The 20,252-nt window shown below is 43.3% G+C and overlaps 1 protein-coding gene across 1 annotated transcript in view; it reads right to left on the bottom strand.

The window, feature by feature from the left end:
* ZFAT (zinc finger and AT-hook domain containing) overlaps positions 1-20,252 on the bottom strand; it is a 1,471,085-nt gene that overhangs the window by 591,779 nt on the left and 859,054 nt on the right. Inside the window, exon 11 of the mRNA XM_044067201.1 lies at positions 12,578-12,666. Within this exon, the coding sequence (XP_043923136.1) occupies positions 12,578-12,666 (89 nt within the window). The remainder of the gene's footprint in view (positions 1-12,577; positions 12,667-20,252) is intronic.

Raw genomic sequence — 20,252 nt, 5'->3', positions numbered from 1 at the left:
GAGAGAGTGTGATCCACTAAGAGTCTCAGACAGGGGACAGAGAGTGGGGATGTCAAGGATTAGTGAAGATCGAAAACATTATGGTAAGACACAACTTCTTTATCTGATGTTTTCAATCTTCACATAATCCTTGACTGTAGGACACAGTCCCCACCTACCTAAATCCTGGGAGGTCTCACAGAAGAATATTCCTGAGCACCATCGAACGGAATGATGCCCGTCCCCTAGAGACCTGATCCAGTTTGTAATGAGTGATATGAGGAGAAGCCCAAGTGGCTGCTGTACAAATGTCATCTAAAGAGGCTCTGGCATGAAAAACTGCAAAAGCTGCCACAGCTCTACTTGAATGGGCCATAACTGGGTGTGAAGGATGAAGTCCTTTTGACTGACAAATAAATGTAATACAGTCTCTAAGCCATTTTGCCAAGGTAGCCTTTGAAACTGGATTACCTAAAGAAAGAGAGGAAAAGGAAACAAACAATTGGTTGGATTTTCTGAAGTCTTTTGTTCTGTGAAGATAAAATGTAACTGTCTGTGGACGTCTAATAAATGAAGGGAGTACTCCCCTTTGTTGGAAAAATTGAGGAGAAAGACTTGTAGCTGAAGGGTCTGATTGATATTCGATTCTGAGACTACTTTTGGAAAAACGGATGGATTACTCCTAAGGGAGACTCTGTCTTTGTGAAAAAGTATGTAGGGTAGTTTGAAGAACAAAGCCTTGAGTTCAGATATTCTTCTGGCAGATGTGATGGAAAACTATATTTTTAGTGACTAAGTCAAAAACGTTAAGTCACAAGTAGGTGATGGTTCAAAAGGAGTCAAAGTAAGGGACTGAAGAACTGGTGTTAGAGCCCAGGGAGGAATGGGTTCTTTAAAAGGAGGAATTAACATTAGGGCTCCCTTTAAGAAGGCTTTACAAAGTTTGTGTGACATAAGGGATGACCCATCAAAATCCATATGAAAGTTTGAGATTGCTGCTAGATGGACTTTAATTGTTGAGGAAGAGTAATCAGATTGATAAAGTTTAGCTAAAAATTCCAGAACATTATGAATCAGGGTCATATAAGGGTCAAATCCATTCATAGGGGCCCAACTTGCAAACCTTTCTCATTTACTTTGATACAGTTTCCTAGTTGAAGGCTTGTGATGGGCCACAATGATTTGACAGGCAGGAGAGGACAGGAAAGGAAAGGATGTCTGGCAATAAAGGGAACTGGAGAAGCCACGCTGTGAACTTGAGATGTTGGAGGTTCGGATGAACCATACCCTCCTGGATGGAACAGCAGGTCTGGAGCTGGGTCCAGTATCCATGGTCTCCAAAGAAGATGAGGCCACAGGTAGGGAAGCCAAACTTGTCAAGGCCAAAAGGGGGCAATGAGGATTATTGAGTTATCTGACCTCTTGGCTTTCTTTAGAAAATGCAAAGTCAAGAGAGTTGGGGGAAAGGCATAGAGAAGACCAGCAGGGGGGCAACTGTGGAGAAGAGCAACTCTGGGTGACTCCCCCAGAGGTGGGATTAGGGCAAAGTAACTGCTGCATCTGCTGTTCATAGGGGACGCAGAAAGATCACAGCAAGGTTGACCCTGGCGATGAAAAATCTCCTTCACCACCATAGGATCTCCAAAACATTGATGTGCAAGTTGCCCTCCAGTTGGGACCAAGTGTCTTAGACTGTCTTTCCCAGATAATGCCCCTCCACCCTATCTGGGAAGCAACCGTGGTCACTATGGCTTGGGGTTGTGGAAGATTGAATGGTTGACCCAAGGAAATTTTGCTGGAATGGAGCCACCATGAAAGATCCTGTTTGCAGTGATTGGTATTCACAATTAGGTAAGACACTGGTTGATTATCAGAGACCACTGGGAGGCAAGTAACCACTTTAAGATTCAAATGTGATACCTTGTTAAGGGAACAAGAGTGATTGAGGCCGCCACTGAACCCAATGCTTGTAGGACTAATCTGGCCGGAACTCTTTTGCTTTGGGTAATTTGTCCGACCTGAGATCTGATGCTCTGTAGATTTTCTAGTGCAAGTGAAGCAATTCCTGTAACAGTGTCCAGCTAGGCCACAATGAATTCTAATTGTTGAGAAGGCTTTAAATTTGTCTTTTTGTAATTTATTGTGATGCCTAGAGATGTACAGAGATGCAGAGTGTAATCTCTTGCCCATTCTGATGCCTGGTGGTAGCAGTGAGGAGCCCATCATTAACATATGGAAGAAACAGAAATCCTTGCAGTCTGAGATGATCTGCAACCACTGCCATGCACTTGGTGAATGCCCTGGGGGCTGAGGTGAGTCCCAAGGGCACTGCTCTGAACTGGAAATGACTGGCTCCCAGGTAGAAGGGCAGGAACAGTGCAGTTTTGTACCTACCATAAATGTAGATGTCCGATAGATATGCAACTGCAGTCATAACATATGGGTTGTCCTGCCTCAGGCAGCCCTCGGTCGGCCGGATTCCAAAGTCTGGGTCCGGCGTCAGTTGGTGTCGCCTCCTCTCCGACGTCAGAGTGGCTGGAGTATAAAGGCATCGGCAGACGCCATCTTCTTCAGTGTTTCTTGCCCCAGATGCCAGGTGCCCTCCTAGGAAGGCTAAATTTGGTGAATGGATAAACAATTCCAGACATGCACAACAGTAATAAACAGATACACCATAGGAGGTACCCCCAGCTAATAGGAAGGGGTAGTGGACCCATAAAGAAGGTTGCAGAGGGGTAGGAGGGTGGGAAAATCCGACTGCAGTTGCATATCTATCGGACATCTACATTTATGGTAGGTACAAAACTGTACTATGTCCTTCAAGAATGCAACTGCAGTCATAACATATGGGTTGAATACCATAGCCAAGCTGGGGGTGGATGGAACTAAGAAAGGGATGGTGTAGCTAAAATGCCCTGCAGGACTGCCGAAGCAAAGCCTGCTCGGGATCTGGAGTATAAGGGCAGGTTGTAGTGCTTGGTAAATGTATGCACGGAGCTCCATGTAGCAGCCTCTAGAATGTCCTTTGTAGCCACTCCTCTTAGGAAAGCTGTGGATGTGGCTATAGCTCTGGTGGAATGTGGCCTAATATTGGCTGGCACACCTTTTCCATGGAAAGAATAGTAGAATCTGATGCAGTGTCCAATCCACTTTGAAACTGTTTGTTTGGAGATTGCTTTTCATTGTACTCCAGCAGCATAGGCTACAAACAGTTGGTCAGACTTTCTGGTGGCCTTAGTTCTGTCCAAGTAGTAACGCAGTTGCCTGTGTATGTCCAAAGTATGCAGCAGCTTTCCCCCCCTGTTTTGCAGATTGAGGAAGAAAGTAGGCAGGTGAATAGCTTGATTTAGAGATACCCTGGAAATTACTTTTGGCATGAAAGTAGGATTGGTTCTTAGAGAAACTCTGTCCTGATGAAAAATGAGGAAGGGAGGTACTGCCATGAGTGCCTGTATCTCCGAGACTCTTCTTGCAGATGTGATTGCCAATAGAAAAAACGTTTTCCATGATAGAAATTGCATTTCTGAAGTTGCTGCTGGCTCAAAAGGAGGAAGAGTTAATTTTTCCAAAACAAAATTGAGGTCCCATGCAGGTACTGGCTATTTTCTGGGAGGTTTGATATTCTTTATCCCTCTTAGGAACTGCCTTAGCAAAGGATGTGAAAACACTGGTGGATCACAATTGTATTTTGCTGAGATTGCTGAGGCGTGAATCTTTATAGAAGAATATGAGAGTCCAGTATGAAACATTTCTGCCAAGTATTCCAATATCTGAGGTATACTCAGTAATGTTGTATCCTGACCTCTGTTGGTATTCCAGATGCTGAATCTCTTCCACTTGGCTGAATAGGTTTTTCTGGTGGAAGGTCTGCGTGCTTCCAGTAAGATCTCTTGAACTTTTTTGGAAAGAGAGATAGCGGAAGGAGTCATGGTAACCTCCAGGCTTTCAGATGCAATGTTTTCAGGTTTTGATGGACAGTCCTGTAATTGTGTTGTTAGAAGTAGGGGCCATAGGGGCAGAGGCCATGGTTTGGTCCGAGTTATGCTCAACAGCAATGGGTACCAGTGTTGCCTTGGCCAGTCTGGAGCTATCAGAATGCCTGTTGGTTGTTCTGCTTTGATCTTCAGTATCACCTTGGTCAGCAGAGGTAGAGGAGGGAATGCATAAATTTTTAGGGAATTCCCGCTGAAGGAAAGAGCATCCGTTTTCCAGGCTATAGGATGGTGGGTCCTTGTGCAGAACTTTTCTAGGTGATGATTCATGTGAGAAGCAAAGAGATCTACGTCTGGTATTCCCCATGTCTTTGTTATTTGTGAGAAAATGTGAGGATGCAGCATCCATTCATGTGGATCCAAGAAATTTCTGCTCAGCTTGTCTGCCAGTACATTGTCCTTGCCTGGCACAAACTGGGATTGCAAATGTATCTTCAGACTCAGGGATTTTTCCCAGAGAATCATTGTTAGTCTGCAGAGGGGATAAGAATGAGTGCCTCCCTGCTTGTTTATATACCACATGACAGTGGTGTTGTCTGTCCTTATTAGCAAATGTCCTTGTTGTAGTGCTTGTTCGAAAGTCTCGATTGCATGTATCACTGCCAACATCTCTTTTTGGTTTATGTGCAGATGTCTTTCCCTTGGTGTCCATAGACCTTGAATGCATCTGCCCTCCATGTGCGCCCCCCATCCATGATCTGAGGCGTCTGTTGTAATCATTTGACCTGCTTGAGGTTTGTTGAAGGACATGCCTTTGTTTAACTGACTTGCTTGAGCCCACCACAAAAATTCTTTTTGCAGACATGGAATGAGTGGGATTACATCCTCTAGGCTCTGGCTGTGTTGGGACCATAAGCTTTTTAAGTACCGTTGCAGCTTTCTCATATGAAGTCTTGCCAAAGGTATCAGAAGAATGCAAGATGCCATGAAACCCAGGGCCTGCAGGATTTTCCTTGCAGTCAGCTGGGAGAGCTTTGCTAGGCCTTTGAAGTACTCTGGTAACTGCTGTTGTTTCTCCTCTGTGAGGTAGGCCATTTGAGTTTCTGTGTCCAGTTTGGCTCCTAGGAAAATAATCTGTTGGGATGGCAGTAGTCTTGACTTTTGAATGTTGACTGTGTATCCCAAGGCCTGCAGTAGTTGAGTGACATAGTCCAAGTTTGCTATTAAGGTTTGTTTGTTGTCGGCTTGTATGAGGCAGTCGTCCAGGTAGGGGTATATTTGAATCCCCTGGAGTCTGCAGTGTGCCACTACTGATGCCAGGCATTTCGTGAACACTCTGGGCACAGTAGATAAGCCAAACGGCAATGCTGAGAATTGATAATGCTCTGTCCCTGCAAGAAATCTGAGGTATCTTCTGCAGCTTTGTCTGATTGGGACATGCAGGTATGCCTCCTTGAGGTCCAGAGTGACCAGCCAAGACCCCTTGCCCAGCATGGGAAGGAGTTGCTGCAACGTCAGCATTTTGAACTTTGGCACAATGAGAAAAGTATTTAGAGTAGACAAGTCCAGTATAGGCCTCCATTTGTTTTCTTTTCTTGGAACAAGGAACAGTCTTGAATAAAATCCCTGGCCTTGTTCCTGAGGAGGAACCCTTTCTATTGCTTTTATACTTAACAGCTTTGAAACTTGAGTGAGTGCCTCTGCCTTTTGATGATGTGGCAGGTTTGGCATGCCTTGTCTTATTGGTAAAGTATGGAAGTGGAATCTGTAACCCTTGTCTATTAAATCCAGAATCCAGTTGTCCTTGGTTAAGATATGCCAGTTTTTTGAGAATAAGGATAATTTTCTGCCCAAAGGTGCTTCTTTTTGAGCCTTTGTAGGCGGAATGAAAGTCAAGTCATTGTGATTGTCCTTGTGGTGCAGCTGGGCTGCCTGCACCACTTCTTTGATTTGGAGGTTGCCATTGGCGGCCCCTGTAGGATCCTCGGTATTGCCCTCTACCTCGGGCACGCCTGTTTTTTCCCCTTTGAAACTTGTCAGAGTCTGGGAAGGACCAATTCTTTGAAAGCCAGTTTCTGCTGAACCTGGGTGGTTGAACCTGGAGGAAATCCTTGACTGTCTGTACTGACTTAGCTTTTTCCTCAATGGATTTCAACACATCTTGTGCATTAGCACCAAAAAGCTTCTGTTTTTCCAGAGGTGCATGAAGTAACTTTACTTTAACATGGTCTGGCAATGGCTGATCTTTTAACCAAGCATGTCTACGTATCACAGCCCCAGTCATAGCTGCCCTACATGAAGCCTCCAATGCATCATAACCACACTGAAGAAAATGATTGTTAACCTGCTGAGTGTTATGTATGTGATCCTGCAATGCTTTTCTATCAATAGGCTCAGGAGAGGCTAGCTTTTTCTGTAAATCATCCAGTAAAAAATCCTGGTACTGGAACATATGAAAAAGGCAGTTAAGTGACCTCATGGCTAGGGTGGTAGAGGTATAAACTTTTTTACCCCATCTCTCCAGGGACCTAGCTTCCCTATCCGCTGGCAGTGGATTCTTGGCAGTGGAAGTAGCCACTCCCTTGGGGCCCTGTGAAATAGTTTCTAAATCCACAGAGTGGGCCTTAAAGAGATGTTTGTGAGTGTCAGGGACCCTATAATATCTGTCTGGCTTGACAGGAGCAGGGGGGGAGAGAATCAGGGTTAGCACTGGAGTCAGAGAAAACATCATCCAAAACATCCATAACAGGAGGAATAGCTAAAGGTCTGTGCTGGGGAAGCTTGAGGAAGGTACATAGCCTTTTCCTGGAATCTGAGAATTCCTGACCCTGCCATTTAAAATGTTCCCTCATAGAGTGCAGGACTTCACCAAACGAGAAATCCTCTGGAGGGGAGGCAGAGGGAATTGATTCCTCAGCATCAGAGTCCTCATAGGCCTGGAAGGATTCTTCTTGGGTATCTGAATGCTTAGAATCCCCAGAGGCTTCATCTGAAGAGAGGTTGTCAGCCTACTCAGTTCTGGGCCTTTTCTCTGCAGGTGGCTGAGAACCTCTGTCTGGGTGAAGCTGAGACCCCCTGATAAGAGAAATAAGATCTGCAGCCAGAGACATGATCTGTTTATCAGAAGAAGGGGCCTGAGCAGCAGGTTTAGGATGGGCCTTGGCCTGGCTGGCGGCCTTAGCACGTGCAAAGGCCTTGATGGACATGGATACAGGAGGCCTTGCAGCCCCACGTGCAGGAGTAACCTTGTCTACGGGAATGGTGTCGGCTAGATCCAGAACTTCGGTTTCCGGAGGAAAATCAACAACCGGCACCGGAGAGGTCTCCGAGACCGAAGGACGTGTTAACGCTGTGTCGTCGGCCTGGAGCGGTTGAATTACCGCTTCCGAAGGGACCAAAGCACTAGCGGAGGATTTAGGAGTTGCATCGGTGGTGGACGCGGGCCGAGGATGTCGGTCCCGGTCCTTTCGTTTTTTGGTAGATTGAGTTGTCGGTTGATCCGACGGCATAATATATGCGAAAGATTCACCGAAAAAGTCTTCGGCAAATTCTGCCCAGCGCCTGAGAGTGCGCTTATTAAAGCAAGCACAGGCAGCACAGGCCGAGACATCGTGGTCTGGGCCCAGGCAAGGAAGGCAGTAAGAATGGAAGTCCTTATGAGGTATTTGTTTACCACAAGACAAACAATTATTAACTTTCTCAATTTGTTCTGACATCGGCTGAGGCAAGAAAAATGTTCTAACGGGTACTTAGCTTTTAGATGACTTCGGTACTGAAAACACAGGAGCTGACCGACCGGCACTTGCGACTGCTTCTGCTTCGGGCACCGCGCGGCAAGAAAGACTGAAGAAGATGGCATAGGCCGATGCCTTTATACTCCAGCCGCTCTGACGTCGGAGAGGAGGCGACACCAGCCGACGCCGGACCCAGACTTTGGAATCCGGCCGACCGAGGGCTGCCTGAGGCAGGACAACCCATATGTTATGACTGCAGTTGCATTCTTGAAAGACATCTCCTGGAGCGTTTGTCCATTTTTATGGGGTAATAAGTGTACTGGAGGTCTACAGAGCACATCCAATTGTCTTTTTCAAGCATGGAAGCATGTACACAGACCATCCGGAACTTGGTTTGCTATACTGTCTTGTTGAACTGGCAGAGATCCAAGATGAGTCTCCAGTCCCTTGTTTTTTTGGGCACTAAAAACAATTTTGAGTAAAACCCGGATCCTATTTGGTCTGGTGGGACTTTTTGGATGACTTTTTTGTCGAGCACTTTTTGAATTTCAGGAGCTTCTGCTTCCCTGTGACTGGGTGGAACATCTGGGAGTATTGCTGGGTTTTTGGATGTATGGATAGTGGGATTTTGTAACCTCTGGATATTATTCCCTGTACCCATTTGTCCGAAGTTATTAGTTGCCAGGCGGGCTGGTGCAGGGATAGTCATCCCCTGACTGCCTCCAGAGGACGGCAATCTGGCCTCCCTTCAGGGGTGCTGGTAGGAAGTATCAGAAAAAGAATCTCTGGACCCCTGGTTCTGTGGGCCACTTCTGCCTCTGGGGCGGCATCTTCCATTACTTCCCCTTCTGCCCCTGGGAAAGTCTTTGCCACGTGAATCATGGAAGGGTCCTTGGGATTTTCTAAACCATAGTCTCCCACTTCTCTGGTTCCTAGAGTAGGGCCTCTGAGGAGTGGAGAAAAGTACACCCATAGCAGAAAGAGTCTTCCCATTCTTTTCACATCTGGCAAGAGTGTCTTTGAGGCCAAAAAAGGGATGACCCATCAAATGGAGTGTTGATGAATGATGTTTTAAATGGCTCCACAAAATCACACAAGTGCATCTAGGAATGCATTCTAATGGCTATGTCTGAACCCGTCTAGAGCTTAAGATTTCCAGGCTGTCCCCGAAGGAAACATCAGGGGGTAACCTAGGGGGACCTTCCCCTTCATCAAGGTCAGTATCTTCGGTGAAAGACTCCTCCTGGGAGTCTAACTGCTTCCTCTTGCACTTTCTCTTCGCAGGTACTTCATCAGGGGGGATGCTGCAGGGAAGTATCCGAAGAGGAAACCACCAAGGTGAGTCTTTCCTTGGGCTTTTCTGCCCTCTGTCCAGGGGGTTGAGACTGATGGGAGCTCCGGATGAGGGGATGTTAAGATCTGTCCCAACAGGGATGGCACAGACTGAGTCCCCAATAGACAAGGCCTTCTCCATGATTCAGAAAGCTGCCCCCCCCTCCCCCGTAGAGGGATGGAAGCCTGGAACCGAAATAGACTCCTTAGGAACTGAGGTCCCACCCCGCACTGGGGAGGCAAGCCCGGAAACAGAAGTCTGGTTCAATTCTGCAAATGCTGAAGCACCAATGGTCATGGACGGCTCTAAAGTTAAAGAAGCCGACCCATGCACCTCGGACTCCAACAAGGAGACTCTATCCCGGGAGGCCTCCTGTGCTGAAAGGCTGGAGGAACTCAAGGCAGCTCTTGGTACCAGAGATCAAGCTGCTACTGGAATAAAGACAGCTGACGCTGGATGTGTCAGAATCGAAGGCTCCAATGTCTTAATAGGAATTGGAGGAGGAACAGGTGGTGTCGTGGTAGGACTGGTTCTGACACCAGCTTGGCTAGGAACCAATGACAACCCCCTTGCTGTAAGTAGCTGATCCATCATCGGAGAGACTCTTAGTGGACTGAACTGATGCAGTTAATGGAGACCTAGGGGGTCTGACATCAATGGAGGGGCTGGGAGGTCTAGCCTTAAAAGGATCAATTGAAGGAGAGTAACTAGATCTTGGTATCAAGATAAATTGTGGTTGTTTCTGTACCGGTTTGTCTGTCGGAGCCGATGAAACCAATGTCGGCTCCCAAGCTTTTCTTGGTTTCGAGTCATGTCCTACTTTTGGTGCCGCTGAACTCATCAGCACCAAAAGAGTGCTTTGAAGCCTTCTTGGAAGGTTCTGAAATGCTAGGAACTGAAGAAGGATGTTTCCTGGAGGAAGGAGATGATGAAGAAGATGAACTAACTTCTGTTTTTGACACATAAATGGCCTCTTCAAAGTCGCTCTTCAAAAGGCCTTTTAGAATGAGCTTCTTCTTATGTTCTGTAAGAGTCCTGCAAGAGAAACCATGACAGAAAGAGCAATTCTCTTGCAAATAAACTTTGTCTAGACAGTATACACACAATGTATGCCTGTTGGAATTGGGCATTTTGCCCTGCCATTTAAGTCACCTCTTAAAACCTGAGGTGCCTTTCAAAAATTTGGCTGGAGAGACACCATTTTCTGCCACAATGAGCAGAGGTTTAAATAGTCACACTCACAAACACACACTCACACACACACAAAACAGGAAATAAAGCTTTTATATATACATATATATATTATATATATATATATATATATATATATATATATATATATACATATACATATATATAAACAGAAAAAAGAGAAAATACCAACTATGTTAAAGAGGACTACCTTAAAAAAGGTAAAGGGGGAGTACCAACAATAGTACAATGACAGGACTACCAACTGTAGAGAAGAAATTGAAAAGAAGAAATTTACTAGAAGAGAAAAAGGACCTTATCAAGAGAAAAATGAAGGAAAAAGTTATCGAGGCAACAGGTGTAACGCACATGCAATGATTGCACATTGCATAGCCCTGAACCACTTATTTTGAAAGACAAAGAAACATACATGAAGACAAAGTACCCTTTTTTTACTGCCTTGTAACGAGTCAGTCTGTATAACTTGTCATATGGACTTGATCAATCCCCCCCCCCCCCACAACAAGTAAAATTGGATGGTACTTCCAAACGAGCAATGACAGCGCACATTCCACACTCTGATTCTGATGTTAATACAAATGCCAGCAGCAGGGATTACTCCATGCTGCAATACAACCAAAGCTAGCAAGCCCTGGTTATGCCTGTTTCTTTTTGGTAAATGGTGTATTGGTAAAGTTTTTTTTTTTTTTAGTTGCTGTCACTTCTGTAAGGAGAAATTTGAAGCTTCATATCATATCGGTTGTACTGTACTTAATCACTCATAAAAAGTTTCTCTAAGAAGAAATCTTTCTTTTATCCCCAAGGTAGCCACCAGTGGCTTCATCTAAATCAATCATTCAATTGCTAGTATTTGTCCCGAATGGCACCCATAAAGAAGAATACTTGTGCAGTGAACTACATGTTCACAGTCATCGCTGATTCTACTTGCGTAGAACCTAGTCCATCACAATAGATTCTGTTCTTGTCATTTGCCCCAGTTACATTGGGAAAGAAAGTTTCTAAGAAGATCTCTTCTAAATGACTAATGGACTGTAAACCATTATTTTACACAAGTAAGAGAAGACTATAAAGTAGTGGAGTTCACATGTTACTTTTTTGTTGTTTACAGTGAATTCTTTTTTTGTTGTTTACAGTGAATTACATGCGAATGCCACTATAAGAAGTTACCGTGGTCATAAGACCTTTTAACCCGATAACGGAAAAGTACCCTTAAATCTTAAGCCAAGGCTTGAGAGTGGTTGAATGTGTCTGACACACAAAGAGGTAAATGAGATCTGAGGTAATGTGAGAGGAGCATTATGGATAAAAGCCTAGCTCGACAACATCAGATCATATGTTTAGCTCCATCTAGTACAGAGCCCAATCTGTTTTGATAACTACCTTTAGGACTGCACCCATATTACATTTCTGCACAGATGAGAGATTCAGAAATGCACAAATGTCTTCATTTCAGGTGTTATTAAAGCTGTAACAGCAAAACATTTCATTGTGCTTCTCAGTTTTCCAAAAACGCATGCAGGTTTGCAATAAATGTGCTTCATTACTCTTACTGTCTAATTACTTTTCAAACATTCAAAATATATATTATGTATAACATAATGATCACTTCATTTCTTATTCCACTTTGCCTTCTTCCTAATCTACTACTACAGACATACAAGATAATAAGCTCTAGACTTATAGACTTGTATCTATTTCATGTTTTATTAGGACAGTTTTAACTCACCATTGCTATTATGTATGTCTCTGCTATTATTGTCTGTCTATTTATTGTTAATTGTGATCTGCGGTGTTACAGCGGTAGTGTTGTTACCTCACAGCAAGAGGTTCTCCTGTTTGATTCTCGGCTGGAGTGCTTTCTGTGTGGAGTCTGCATGTCCTCTCCACAGTCGAGTGGCCTCCGAAAGACATACGTGAATGGGTGTGTCTTCGCTGAAGGTTGGGCGTCAGGCTGGCAACTCGGCACCATAAAAATCGACTGCCAATCATTAGTGGACCGGAGTTTCGCTGTGGCAATCCCTAACCGGGAAAAGCCGAAAATACAAAGAAGGATTGTATCTAATTGTGGAGCTTTTCTCCCTGGGCCACCACTGTAAATGCACCTCGTCCAGTTGGACTCTCCCAGTTAACAAATGTAAAAATAAATAAATAAAAATATTCACCCAAAAGACTGCAATACTGCAGCCATTTTCTACTAAACCAAAAAACCTTTTCCCATTTTCTACAAGTATATGAGGGTTCGGTAGTATATTATGAATGTGTTATGTCTATCTTGGCTATCTATCAAAAATAAATGCAAATGTAGTGACTACTAAAATTAATGTCAATATCTGTATGCATTTATATAAACTGTACAGGGTATCAGAGAAAACAAAGATCATGTTTACCTTGAAGGAAGCATGTTGCTCCATATGTCGCAGGAGCTGTGGCTTCTGGGCTGTAGTGTAGTCACACACAGCACACTTAAACTGTTTTCCTACACAAAAGAAAAAACACAAGAATGTTGGATCAAGAATAATTTCAAGGAATGAGTGACTGATTTACTCATACATGTGAAGGTATTAATACACATTGTGTTATGCTCTGGTTACAGTTCCAAATTAAGTTCAAAGACCTTAGCACAATAACCTGTTTTTAAACTGCTACTTAACAAATACAACATATCAAACCTTACCTGTCACTGGATGCTTTGTGGTAGTAATGATGTTGGTGTTTGACCCTTTTGGCTTCATTCAAGTAGAACAGAGTATGAAATATTCTTTCTTACTTTAAATTTGAACTAACAGATTAGCATTTATTTGGTACAAATGAATGTAAATATACACACCCAACATATATCAGATGTGCATTCATTATCCAATACCTATTTCATTCACTACAGGATGACATGGGAGATTCATTATATCTCAGTACCCAGTGACTGCTAGACAGAGTACTATTCTTGGGTAGAATGCCAGACTATCACAGGATACACTCACAGAAAAAAGCTTGTGTTCACAGAAGGCACACAAGCTTACAAGAATTTGCAAGATCACCAGTTCACCTAAAACATGACTTTGTGATTTAAAAAACAAAAAAAACACACACACACCTACCTTTATGTTTTAAGGAAAAAAATCAATCCATCCATCCTCAACCTCTTTTCCCATTTTACATGGGGTCGAGGTGTCACTTCAACAGTGACAATAATCTCGAGCCATGGTTTATACCTCCGGGTGGCTAGCCCTACCACAGTAGCTCATTTGTACCACACACTCACATCTATAGCCAATTTAGAGTGTCCAATCCACCTACTGCATGTCTTTGGAATGTGGGAAGAAACTGAAGCACCCAGAGGAAACTCATGCAACAGCAGGGAAAACATGCAGACTCTGCATAGAAGGCACCCCAGCCAAGAATCAAACCAGAGAACCTCTTGCTGTGAGATGACACTAACTGCTGCACCACTGCTGCCGCCCAAGGAAGAACTCTCAAAAAACAAGAGAAATTAAATCAAATAAATAGGGTGGTGAATACATTCTCTTATAGACAGTGAAATGCTGTTTTTTATTTAAGCACAAAATTTGTGCGTTTTGTTACAATGAAGAGCTGCATCTTGGCATCTGATGAGAAGTGCTGTGATGCATTTTTCCATAGTTTGCCAGTATTTATTTGGGCTGCTTTTTCAGTAAACAGTTTTGTAAAACTTCTTCTGAAACGACGGCCCAAATAAATGTAGGGTTTTCCCTGGAGACATCTGCCCATTTAAGTCTATGGCTGTGTCATGTGTTCCTGGAGCTGATGTCACTGATTTTTTTTTCTTTTTGAAGTACACAGAAAACATTTGCAATTAGAATGAAGGTCCTAATTGTTTGTGCTCCACATACACAGATGCAAATGGTAAGTCATGCAAGTGTGACAAAGCACTTCAGGTATGGTAACAAACCTACAAGCAAGGTAACTTTACTAATTCTTTGAAATCACAAGTTCATGGGGAAATGATGCATTGGATACTCCAAAAAATTCCAAAAAGCAAACAATGAGAAATGCTCAGGAGAATCAAATGGTGCACAGTTAGTCTCTGGAAGATGTGCATAAAGGAAAGCATGCTTTCTTTATACTGTATGTGATGCTTTCAAGGTCAAATTAAAGGGATGGAAAAGCATTCTCATTATAAGAATGCATTAATATGTGAAAGCAGTTATCCTTTAAATGCCAAATTCACTGTGATGACTTGCTGAGTCAGACAGGAACATACGAACAATATTAGTCAAGTAATCACAAGAACTGCAAGAGGTCTAGCCATATACACCTTTAAGTAGACTCTTTAATGACTGCTTAGTAGTGCCAACCTCTAAAATCAACCAGGACCATGCATGATAACCTGGTGTAAATCTGTTACCCATCCAGTCATCACAACTTCCCTTAAAAGTACACAAAGTAGTATTTATCTTGACCTGTAGTTTTAACTTACTCCATAGGCCGGGACTATGTTGAGTTACCTATCCCAAACTTCAGTAAGTCTTTTTTAATTTTTTTGGTGTAAGTCAGGTCCCTAACATGGGTGTTTGTATAGTATACAGAATGATGAGCAGATATATCACAAAATGTGGATGCCAAATTGTTTTATGCTTCTAGAAATCACTCTGTGCTGAAACAAGAGGTGGTATTCATAAATTATTTACATATTAAAGAAGGTTGCTTTGCGTGACTCTGCACATTATGCAAATGTAAAGCAATTCTTAAGCCTCAGTCTGTATGTCAGCAAAAACTAAGACCTCACTGCTCAGGTGCACAGTGACTCACAGGTAAGCAGCAAGGTTGTGGGCATGGCATATGCATATTAGGCCTCTGTATATCACAGATGTCCTTGAAAATAGGAAAGTTGTACAATATCTCATACAGTCATATTATGCAACTTTCATGAAGGGTGCTTGCAGCTATTAATCATACTGCACACATTCATTTCAGTAGGGAATTTAGTTTCTCTAACTAAGCAGACTCTAGATCTTCAGCTTAGCACTACACGGCTACATTCTACTCGGCAGTTACGCAACCTACATGAATGATGATTCATAGAGGTCTGGAGGAGAGCTTTAACACAGTTCAGAGGAATGAAAATTATGCAAGTCTCTGAATTGTATAATGAACAAGCACTACTGCTCTGCCATACTGTGCAGAGTATGCTGTTCAGCTGCAAGCCATATTCACGGGGAGTGGCCTAATGGTTAAGGTGTTTGCCTTACAAACATGAGATGCAGGGTTTGAGTCTCAGAAGGGACAATTGGCTCGCAAGGGCAGTTAGCCTAGTACTAACCTATGAACCTATGAATACCTCGCATACAACAAATACTCTGAGTAATATTACTGAACAACTGGCAGTGAAGGGTCCCTTGACAACTCACATTACCAAATTATTATATTAACAAATTATAGGGGCAAATTCTTTACTCAGCATCTCCCTCATCTCTGGAATAGATTTCCCCCTGCAGGTAAAGTGGCACAATGCACTATCTTCCTTCAAACAGGAACCAGATAATTGGATGGGTATTCATAAATTCACACCAGACTTGCCTGGCTTAGACCTCCTTGAGAGGGAAGGTAGAGTCAAAGTGATAACTGCCAAGGCATAACTGTGTCAAGACTCAGCAGCTTTGAACTTCCTATGATTCCAATGAAATAAATACATAAAATGTGCACATAAAAAGCTAAACAACAAAAAGAGGACACCCAAGCTAATGTATACCATTTGCTGGTTAATATGCAACATGTCTGTAAAACACAGCAGCCAGGAATGACAGAGTTTGTTTGTGTGTGTATGTGTGTAAACATACATATAATTACACTCACACACATATGTATAGATCCTCACTACTTCTTTCTAAACATACTGGAAAATATTAAGATACAACCGAACACCCTAATACTGGGTGATTTCAACTACTTTGCCATTAACTGGGAAAACTACTCGTGTACCAGCAACTTTGCCCAACGGTTCTTGGAATTCATAAATTCCAATGCCTTGGATCAACTAATCCAAAGTCCCACCAGGGGCTCCATTATCCTATACCTGGTCATTACCAACATGGGAAATCGATGCTCTACACCTATGGTCACCCCCTCGGTCAGGTTTGACCATAAGCTAATCACCCTCAATATCCCACCCCCACCCCCCAGTAAGGAAACTTCCATAAAAAATTTCTCCAAAGCCAACTTTATGCTACTCAAGTCAGAAGTGACAAACTTCATGACACCCATGCAGATGGGAACTGAAAGTTTGACTGCTGAATCCTGCACTAAGGCACTGTACGAGCACATCCACTCGTGCATGAATTGTGCCATCCCAAATAAAACCAAGATGGTCTCCTCCAAAAAAAGGAAGCCAATCTGGTGGTCCCCTGCCATAAACAAACTTTACAACAAAAGGAAGAAACTGTTGCAGAAAAGAGGAAAATCCCAGGATGCAAAAACTCCCTTACCAGCCTCAGTAAGAAGCTGAGATCCCTCATAAAATCCTCCAATGTTAGTTATGAAAATAAAATTGCCAAAGATTTCAAAGACAACCGCAAGGCATTCTATAACTATGTCAAGAATCTAAATGGCAATGCTCAGATCTGCTCAGAGCTACAACAGAATGGCATTAAATATACTGATCCCAAGGATATTGCCAATATCCTGGCAGATCAATTCAGTGCCAACTTCACCCCCCCCATTACCCCCTAAACGGCCCATCTCAATATGGTTAGATTGCCAAATTCTGGTAATAACGGCCACACAGGTAAAAAACGCACTCTCCAAAGCTAAGAATACAGCATCCATGGGACCAGATGACATCCTGGGCTGTATATTACATGAACGACAAAATGAAACGGCACCTCACCTAAGTGTCATGTTTAATCATAGGCTCACCTCAGGCTTTGTGCCCACTGAGTGGCTCACAGCTATAGTTATCCCACTCCACAAGGGGGGATCCACCTTGGATCCTGGGAAATACCACCCCATCAGTCTGACAAGCGTGATCTACAAGGCCATGGAACGTATTATCATGGAACTTCTAAATAAAGACATTAGCAACCTTCAAACACTGGACCCCATCCAGTTTGGGTTCGTGAAGGGCCGATCTTGTCTCCTGAACCTGACTGACTTCAAATCAGTCTCCAGAGCCGTGGACGAGGGTAAGGCGGTCCACACAGCCTATCTGGACTTCACCAAAGCCTTTGACACCATCCCCCATTCTGGAATCATATATAGACTTACTAAGCTGTGCATTAATCCCTACATCACTCGATGGGTTGCCAACTGGCTTACTGACAGAACCCACACTGTAAAAGTAGCCAACTCCAAATCCAGCTCCAGACAAGTGGAGTACCTCAGGGTTCAGTCCTGGGACTGCTCTTGTTTGGCATCTACTTGGGGGTTGTCCTGGATGACCCAAATGTGATGACTGCAACAGTGAATACACTCGAACATCTACATTTATGGTAAGTGTACACAACTGTACTTTCCACTGACTTTGATTTCCTCTCGTAGACAAAGGGAGAAGAGTCCTAAGCAAGTTGGGGTAGCAGATGATAATGATATGCCAGTCAAAAGCATCACCCAGACTCATGATTGTCGAAGGAAAACGATGGTTTCACAGTCCCAACTGGCGACAGAGTCCAATATTCTAACAGCCTCCCCTCCATGTCCACATAGGTCAAAGGACGTGCATCATGTGTTGGGTCTGGGATCACTTTGCAAGCTTCAGCTGTCGAATCCCACACTAGTTCTTCGAGTGGGAGAGCAGAATCTCCCAGGTTAGAGATGAAGCATAAGAGAAGTGAGCACAGGCCATAGCTGCCCATTCATAGCTTGGCCTCAGTAATCCAGTGCTACACCCAGACCCTAACCGAAGACCAGAATTAAAAAGGCTGCTTCCATTTTGCCACTGTTTATGCCTTTTGACTCAAACTCACCAGCCCTACTAGCAAGATCTACTCAGACTGGCTGAAGACATCATACAAATTGTGAGATCCTGTCAAAACTCCTGCTACAGGATTATTTCCTGGGAAAAGAAAGATGGACATTTCCCCTCTGGAATCCATTGACTCCTTTGACACTGATTAGGATGAATTGGCATCTGTTGACCAAGTTTCCACAGGTTCACAGGCTTAAGTCTGAATAATCCTGCCTCGACTTCACCACCTGAGGCTTTCACTTATGGGGAGGTTATACATAAAACGAGGGAGTACTTCCACTGGGTTGATCATCCTTGACAGATCTGACAAATCATTGTACACTCCTCTCACCCTGGTCATGAGAGCAGTCAGTTGCTAGTTCCATATGGGCAAGTTTCTGGAGACCCTTCTGGACCAAATGAAGAAAAACTGGAGAGGATGGAGAATGGAGCTCTCTAAAGAATTTTTGATATTTGCAATTGTTTCCAGGTTGCTAAGCACTCTTTGCATTGTGATTTTTATGCTTTAGAGTTATCAAGCAAGGGAGACTGCCTCTGGGTCAGTGGGTCAGTCATTCATAAGCATGTTTGGTTAAGGGAATACCCCCTTCCAGAGCATGTCAAGTCTGAACTCCTAAATGCAGTTCTGGGCAAGAAGTTTTTTTTTTTGGCCCTAAGGCTGAAACCATTTTCAAAAGACCTAGAGGACAAGGTTAGGTCTATGCAACTGTCAGACATTTTACAGTTTCAGTCACTGACATTTAGCAGGAATTATCCTACCAAGCCCTAGTCCTTTACTTGCTCTCAACTCAGAGGTAGAAGGACCAGAAGGGATAAACAATAAAAACAGCATAAAAGATGGCAAGCTGAGCAAAGGGAACAGGGCTTATGGGTCCCGACCCCAGGTTCCCAGCAAGGAGCAACCATGACTCAGTTAAGCACCCCCCCAGTTCCCATATCTATCCCTTCCCTTCTTTGCACCTTTCAGTCTTCCCTCCCCTGCTTCTTCAAAATTTGGGGGAAGACTTTCCTTATTCTTATAAGAATGGACAAATATTACTCAGGATAAATGGGTCATAAACATAATAAAATGAGGCTACAAACTGCAGTTTGCCTCCCACTGTCAAAATCAATGGGTATTTATTCCATTCCAAAAGGTCATCCACAAGAAGCCTTCACTCAGGTAAGTCTTTGACTCAGGACTCTAGATCCAGTCCCTAAAGGGACACAGGATGTTATTCAAAACTGTTCTCTTTTCCAAGTCAAGAAGAACCTGGAGGCCTATCTTGGATCTTTCAAGACTAAGCTGGTTTATATTGGTTTCCAAGTTCAAAATGTTAATCCTTTGAAAGCTTCTGCCCATGTTGTTCCCCTCAAATGTTTTTGAGTACTTTAGATCTAAATGATGCTTACCTTCACATTTGTATTGCAAAAGCCCACAAGAGCTATCTGTGCTTCTGAGAAGGTAGGACACACTGTCACATCTCTGTCCTTTGGTTTGTCTACTGTGCCCATACATTTCTATAGTGGCTGGCCCCAGTACATGTCTTCTGCAGGACAAAAGGCATCCAGGTTTACCCTTATCTGGATGACTGCCTGATTCAGGTAAACTGTGTCAAGGATCTGCAGTCTTCTTTTCCACTGACCCTGACTATTGTCTCAAGTCTGGGTACTTGAAGATTGTGTGGTGCTAATACAGATGTTCTCATAACCACAATATACATCTGTTCACTTGTTTATGAAAAGAGTTAAGTGGTTGATCCAGGCCTGCATTCTAAACAAATTTCCCATTTCTCCTAGCACATAACTAATTAATTATTTTACGGCTTATGCCTCCCTTTTCTGTGATGCAAGAAAGCTTTGAATTTTTGATGCTATGTCATGTCCACTTTCATCATGGCATGCTGTTGTGTCATCTTGGACATATGAGTGAATGTAAGGCACCCAAAAGCTTTGAATACTGTCCAAATGTCTGATTCTTGGTGGAATGAGTTCTGTGTAGCTTAGGCTACTACAGTGGTGATCTATATGAACATCTATTGTTATGTTAAGTTTACTTACACAACTGTATTTTTTGTTTTCTATGTGAAACATTTTCGGGGTACACGTTAGACAGTTTCCAACTGACCTTCAGAGCAACAAACTAT

This window comes from Protopterus annectens, chromosome 3.part1 (genome assembly GCF_019279795.1).
Source record: "Protopterus annectens isolate FY-2018-M chromosome 3.part1, PAN1.0, whole genome shotgun sequence".
NCBI lineage: Eukaryota > Metazoa > Chordata > Ceratodontiformes > Protopteridae > Protopterus > Protopterus annectens.
This window is presented reverse-complemented; position numbering and strand designations above follow the sequence as displayed.